The following is a 7,148-nucleotide window of genomic DNA, read 5'->3' as shown; positions in this document are numbered from 1 at the left end:
TAGTTCTTGTACGTTAGATCAAAGAATAAACTAGTTCTTTCTATAAAAATTTCATTTAGTTGTACTGTTAAAAACTAGTCTGGCTAACGGAATAATTAGATAGTGACACGTTATGTGTACATTATGCTCACTTACAAGACTAGTTTTAACTGTAGAAATGAATGAACAGTTTGTTTTTTGATCTAACGTACAAGGACTGATTTGTTCTTTTTTTTAGTAGAGGAAGCAAAGTGCAATTCTATTCCTAACATAAGGATTTTCATGGTACTTTTAACAGCATCCTCTTGATTGAAGCCCCATTCTTGTTCTGCTACATATTATATAAACTTGATAGTTGTATTGATAAGCTGTCATTGTTTGTTTTATGTGTTTTTAATGGAAATGGTCGAGCCCTCATACGAGGAAACACCATTTTCTTTTTTGGTTTAATTTTGAATTTCACCCCTCTATAAAAATTGAGAAGTTAGTTCATCTATTTTAATTTATCATAATTTGATTTTCGAACTAATGGCAATTTTTAATTTGCAAGGAGTTGGCAAACTATAAGCAAAAATTAGCAGGTTTAAGTTTGTGTTTATTGGTCAAGTTCTCAATTTTCACCAGGGATGAGGATCAAATTTTTATAAATTAAAGTTAAAAGGATTATTTTCTTACGTTTTTGTAAATTAAAGGAATAATTGTAATGGTTGTCTCAGTTTTGAAGTTTTCAAAGCTTTCGTAGAAATTTTATTCTTCGTAAAATTTATTTTAAATTATATCACATAATAATTTAAGTGCCATTTTATGGTTAAATTAAAAAATTAAACAGTTTTGATAATGGAAAGATTTGATTGATATAATATCAATAGATTAAAGATGCAATTAGAAATGTTTTAAAATTTAGTGACCAATTTAAAATGAGAGTCATAGTTTGGGGATGTTTGGTGTAATTAATTCAAGTTTTCAGCTGATTTTAAAAATATCAAAAAAAAGTGTTTAGATAGTTACTTATCACTCAATGTTGGAAGATAAATTTGATTTTATTTTTTGCATAATGATTTATTTGTCCTTTTAACTTTATAAAAAATTATTTTAGCCATTGAGCTTGCCCTGTTTGTTAAATTATTTTAAAATGAATGAAAAGTTAACATCTATTAACTTTTCGATATTGTATTCATGTTAGCAATTACTTAATATATAAAATACTTTTAATATTTTAAAAAACTTTAAGTAACTTTTATTTTTAAAATTCAAAATTAATTACTTGTTGATGCGGCAATTCATGTGTATAAAGTTAACAGATGTTAATTATTCTATCCATTTTGAAATGATTTGACAGGATAATGTAAATTTATGAGTTAAAAAGACAATTAAATAGATGACAAATAATTTGTTCTTTTAGATAATGTTGGAGGTCAATTAAATTATTATACTTTTATTTCTTTAAAATTATATTCAAAATAAATTATCTGTTTACTTTTTAAATAAATAAAACATCTAAATTATAATAATAATTATTATATAAAACAATACAAAATAATATAAAATATTATTTTAATAAAATTAAAATTATGAAATAAATAATTTAAAAACTTAAAGATTTTTTATTATCAAAATACATAATTATATTATATACTTAATTTTCACTAACATAACAAATAAATTTATAATATAAGTTCAGCACTTTTATAATGTTGTTCTAGAAAATTTTAATTTTAAATTTTATCAAATATCACTTAAAATTGTGTCCAAATTAAGTTATAAGAACTAAATTAATGAGTTATGCCTAATATAGGGACTAATATAATTATTTGACCACTTTTTAACTTATAGGTTGGGAATAAACTTTATTTCATTTTTATCGAGAAAACCAAATTATTTTCTTTCCCAACAAGAAACGGAGGTGCCCTTCATTGATGATAACTCTCCCCTTATATTAATACCCCCCAACGCCCCTTTTCTTCGTTCAATTCTTCAGATCCCACACATTAAGCAATCAATTTTAAACAAAGCCAACACCGAAAGGCAAGCTCTTCATTGTTTCTTATTTTTGGTTCTTTAATCGACCAAAAACTATGTCGAACCAAGCTGAATCTTCTGATTCGTAAGTTCCCAGATCTTGTTTTCCCTTCTACATCAATGGGCTCGTTTTAGATTTTGATAATCTAATGCCGATTTTTTGTTTTTGGGTGTTTCAGGAAAGGGACTAAGAGGGATTTTAGTACGGCGATCTTGGAAAGAAAGAAGGCTCCCAATCGGCTCGTTGTTGATGAGGCGATCAACGATGATAACTCCGTTGTTTCCATGCATCCTGACACCATGGAAAAGCTCCAGTTGTTTCGCGGTGACACTATCCTCATCAAGGTTTCTTCTTTGGAATATGGCTTTTTTATGCCCTTATTGTTGGAATCTTTATTAATGATGATTTGTTTACGTTAGCTGTTCGTTGTGTTTAGATTTGGGGTATTATTGGATGAATGATGAGTCTCATTGGCTCTTTCTATGCTGCTTTGAGTTTGATAATTAATTTTGGACTAAATCAAAGTTTTATTATTTTGAAGGGGCCAATATGCAATTTTACTATCTATTAACATGTAAAGTTACAACTTTTGAAGGGGCCCAAAGCATAAATTTCCATTCTAGGAGCTTCCCCAAAACAACAACCAAGGCCGCCCCTGTTGGTTGGATGTGTGATGGGAGTTATTATAGGCTGTTTACGTGATTATTATAGCTTTTATTTAATGGCCCCTTCTTATTGGATTCTTTTGTTGTTGTCCTTTATGTTTAGCTGTTTGTTTTGTTCGATGAACGATTCAAATCAATATTCAGTTCTGGTCTCCCTTTTGTTAGGTTTGAATGTGTGATGGACGTTATTGTAGGCTGTTTACATGATTTTGTTGCCAAGAGGGTCAATATCTTTACCGAGGAACACGTAATATTAGTTTAGACTGCACTGTTGACTCGAAGCTTGTTTTTTATATGGCATGAATGGTTACTGGAATTGCAATTCTTATTATAAATTTCTACTGTCGTTTTACATTTGTTCTTTTGGTCTGTAGGGAAAGAAGAGGAAAGATACTATCTGCATTGCTCTCGCAGACGACACATGTGATGAACCGAAGATCAGGATGAATAAAGTTGTCAGATCGAACTTGAGGGTTAGGCTCGGTGATGTCGTCTCTGTGCACCAGTGTCCTGATGTTAAGTATGGAAAACGTGTGCACATCTTGCCCGTGGATGACACCATCGAAGGGGTTACTGGAAGTCTTTTTGACGCCTACCTTAAACGTGAGTTTATTCTCATAATTTTGATTAAATAACATAAATTAGCCAATAATAGATTGGTTGATTACATTACTTTTCAATTCATAGAGTGCACTTATAAGTTTAAAGGCATTTATTCTCACAGGCTTAAGCATTCATCGAGTTTGTCTTTCTTGTACATGCATTTGTGATATTAAAAGGTAAAAACAACTTTGTAGTCCCTCTCAATTTTTATATTAAGCAAATTGGTCCCTCTTAAAAAATTTTAAGCAATTTAATTTTTGTCAATTTCGAAAGTGAGCAAAATAAGGATAAAAATTTTGAGCAATTTAACTTAGCCTTCAATGTCTATATATTCTATGTAAATGTTGCCAAAATTAATCAATATCGAAATTAAGAGGGATCAAAGAGGTCTTTTAACCAATATTTAAAATGCTTTTATATGCTGCCTTTGTTGTTTGTTTCTTTCGTTGTCTTTGTATCCATATAATGGACTCATGCCTTGGTGACTTGATAATATGCATGGACTTGTCTCATGATGATACTAAATGCTTGATAACCTAATTGAGGGTTCAGTTTAATGTTCAATTATCGATAATGTTGACCTTAAATACTGACATGGAAGCTTCACATTTACAGCTTACTTTCTTGAAGCGTACCGCCCAGTGAGGAAGGGTGATTTCTTCCTTGCTAGAGGTGGAATGAGAAGCGTAGAATTCAAGGTTATTGAGACCGACCCTCCCGAGTACTGTGTGGTTGCACCGGACACCGAGATATTCTGTGAGGGAGAGCCTGTAAAGAGGGAAGATGAAAATAGATTAGACGAGGTCGGTTATGATGATGTTGGTGGAGTACGAAAACAGATGGCTCAAATTCGGGAATTAGTGGAGCTTCCGTTAAGGCATCCGCAACTCTTTAAATCAATTGGTGTGAAGCCACCTAAAGGAATTCTGCTTTACGGACCTCCTGGATCAGGAAAGACTTTGATCGCCCGTGCTGTTGCAAATGAAACTGGTGCTTTCTTTTTCTGCATCAACGGTCCGGAAATCATGTCGAAGTTGGCCGGAGAGAGTGAAAGTAATCTCCGAAAAGCATTTGAAGAAGCAGAGAAGAATGCTCCGTCCATTATATTTATCGATGAAATCGATTCGATTGCTCCTAAGCGAGAAAAAACAAATGGTGAAGTTGAGAGGAGGATTGTTTCTCAGCTTTTGACACTAATGGATGGGCTTAAATCCCGGGCTCATGTTATTGTTATCGGGGCCACAAACCGTCCTAATAGCATCGATCCAGCTCTTAGAAGGTTCGGAAGATTTGATCGGGAGATTGATATTGGTGTCCCCGATGAAGTTGGTCGCCTTGAGGTGCTTCGTATCCACACAAAGAACATGAAGCTGGCTGAAGATGTAATGTCAAAAACCAAAACTTATTTTCTTTTTACTGTCTAAACAAGTACCGAATCTAATGTATTTCCTGATTTAATGCAGGTTGATTTAGAAAAAATTTCGAAGGAAACCCACGGTTATGTTGGTGCAGACCTTGCAGCTCTTTGTACCGAGGCAGCATTACAATGCATCCGAGAAAAGATGGATGTGATTGACCTGGAAGATGATTCGATAGATGCTGAGATATTAAACTCTATGGCAGTCACAAACGAACACTTCGCGACTGCTCTTGGAACAAGCAATCCATCAGCTCTGCGTGAAACTGTGAGTTTAAGCAAGATGCTTGATATTCAGATTCATTGCCGATTATGTTCTTTTGATGATAGTTCGGTTTCTAATATTTTATTTTTCTTGCTCTCGATCAGGTTGTTGAAGTGCCCAATGTCAGTTGGGAAGATATTGGAGGCCTTGAGAATGTTAAGAGAGAGCTTCAAGAGGTAATACCGGTTTTGGTTACTACTCAATTTTCTCTTCTTTTTAAATTTCTTCAGAAAAATTGGGATTAATTTGTTGCTTTGTTATGTAGACGGTTCAATATCCAGTGGAGCATCCCGAGAAGTTTGAGAAGTTTGGGATGTCACCGTCGAAGGGAGTGCTATTCTACGGCCCTCCTGGATGTGGGAAAACCCTTCTGGCCAAAGCTATCGCAAACGAATGTCAGGCAAACTTCATTAGCGTCAAGGGTCCAGAATTGCTCACAATGTGGTTCGGAGAAAGTGAGGCCAATGTTCGTGAAATTTTCGATAAGGCTCGCCAGTCTGCTCCTTGTGTCCTTTTCTTTGATGAACTTGACTCAATTGCTACTCAGGTATGTCGGATTAACTTTTAGCAACAAGGCATGTCAGTTTGACTTTGTGTACATGGTTCAGGTTTTTTATGTGACTGATTCCTGCTATATATTGCAGAGAGGAAGCAGTGTCGGAGATGCAGGTGGTGCTGCCGATAGGGTTCTGAACCAACTTCTTACCGAGATGGATGGCATGTCTGCCAAGAAAACTGTTTTCATCATCGGAGCCACCAACCGACCAGACATTATAGATCCCGCACTTTTGCGGCCAGGTCGTCTCGATCAGTTAATCTATATTCCCCTCCCCGACGAGGACTCTCGTCATCAAATCTTTAAGGCTTGCTTGAGGAAGTCACCACTTGCAAAAGAAGTCGACCTCCGTGCTCTTGCCAAATATACTCAAGGCTTTAGCGGTGCTGATATTACCGAAATTTGCCAACGTGCAAGCAAATATGCCATCAGAGAAGACATTGAGAAGGTAAAATGACGTTTCATGTTCCCTCTGCATTAGTCAATGATGAGCTAGATCCAAGGTTGTTTGAACCGAACCAGACTGATTGGATCGTGAACTGGTTGGGGTGCCGGTCCAGAGGGGGACATTGAACCGGGCGGTTGAATTGGAATTTTTCTTTTTTTATGTAAAGTTTTAATGATTTATTTAATCAAACCGGATGAATGACCAGTCAAATTGGTGGCTACACTGGTTTAACTATCGACTCGGTTCTAAAATCTTCGGCGAGACTCTAACTTTATGTTTGTTTTACAGGACATTGAGAGAGAAAGGAGAAGAAGGGAGAACCCCGAAGCTATGGAGGAAGATGTGGATGACGAAGTGGCAGAGATCAAGCCGGCGCATTTCGAGGAATCGATGAAGTTTGCTCGGAGGAGTGTGAGTGATGCTGATATCCGAAAGTACCAAGCATTCGCGCAAACGTTGCAGCAATCGAGGGGGTTCGGAAGTGAATTCAAGTTTGCAGAAACTGGTTCCAGGGCTGCAACATCTGATCCTTTTGCAACTACAGCTGGTGGAGCTGATGAAGATGATCTTTACAGTTAAAATTGCTTTCATTTGAGGGTTTCTTTTTTTAAATTTTTTTAAATTAATCCTTTATGGTAACAACTATTGAACTAAAGGGAGCTTTTGCTCGTGGCTTAGCCATTGGAGTCCAAAATAGCAGTGTTTGTTGTTTTTGGAACTGAGAATTTTACATTTGTCTTTTTTTAAATCAATTTAAAATCGTAAACACGTTAAAATTGTTGCATTAACATATATTTTTTCTATAATTTCTTATATTGTTTTAGGATTGGTATGTCATGGAAATTATTTTTACAAATTATTAAATATTTATTTCTAGGGTTCAAAATTTAGGGTTTGATCAAAATTATAAATTTGAAAGGAAATAATTGTTATTTGATTTTAATATATATATATATCAAATTTATTCGTTCGCTTCTATTTTATTCCATTCTTTAAAATTATTCTTTTATTGTTTTTATTATATAAAACATTTAAATTTTCATAAAAGAATAATTATAATTTACGAAATTAAAGATTAAATCTTCTTATCTCGATATAATTTGGTGTTCCTTATCTAAAATTGATAGCTGTGTATAAATTTGTAAAACAATTTTAAACATTTGATTGAAACTCAAATTTATTAGGTTTTAAAATA

General features: G+C 34.2%; 1 protein-coding gene across 1 annotated transcript; it reads left to right on the top strand.

The window, feature by feature from the left end:
* Positions 1 to 1,856: 1,856 nt before the first annotated feature.
* On the top strand, positions 1,857 to 6,741 carry LOC105761802 (cell division cycle protein 48 homolog). The gene is made up of 9 exons (XM_012579730.2): positions 1,857 to 2,083; positions 2,178 to 2,343; positions 3,039 to 3,267; positions 3,883 to 4,649; positions 4,731 to 4,952; positions 5,054 to 5,125; positions 5,215 to 5,496; positions 5,594 to 5,953; positions 6,242 to 6,741. The coding sequence occupies exons 1-9, from the start codon at positions 2,055 to 2,057 to the stop codon at positions 6,530 to 6,532; spliced, it is 2,418 nt and encodes an 805-aa protein (XP_012435184.1). The 5' UTR covers positions 1,857 to 2,054; the 3' UTR covers positions 6,533 to 6,741.
* The last annotated feature ends 407 nt before the right edge of the window (positions 6,742 to 7,148 follow it).

Source organism: Gossypium raimondii, chromosome 11 (assembly GCF_025698545.1).
Source record: "Gossypium raimondii isolate GPD5lz chromosome 11, ASM2569854v1, whole genome shotgun sequence".
Taxonomy (NCBI): Eukaryota; Viridiplantae; Streptophyta; class Magnoliopsida; order Malvales; family Malvaceae; genus Gossypium; species Gossypium raimondii.
Note: the sequence above shows the minus strand (reverse complement) of the source record. Positions and strands in the feature narration are given on the sequence as shown.

What these genes read in the sequence shown, in the direction of transcription:
- LOC105761802 (XM_012579730.2), top strand. Translation starts at nt 2,055, where the DNA reads ATGTCGAACCAAGCTGAATCTTCTGATTC. An exon ending in CAAGCTGAATCTTCTGATTC is followed by an intron (nt 2,084 to 2,177) that starts GTAAGTTCCCAG and finishes TGGGTGTTTCAG; the next exon opens with GAAAGGGACTAAGAGGGATT. An exon ending in TTGACTCAATTGCTACTCAG is followed by an intron (nt 5,497 to 5,593) that starts GTATGTCGGATT and finishes TATATATTGCAG; the next exon opens with AGAGGAAGCAGTGTCGGAGA.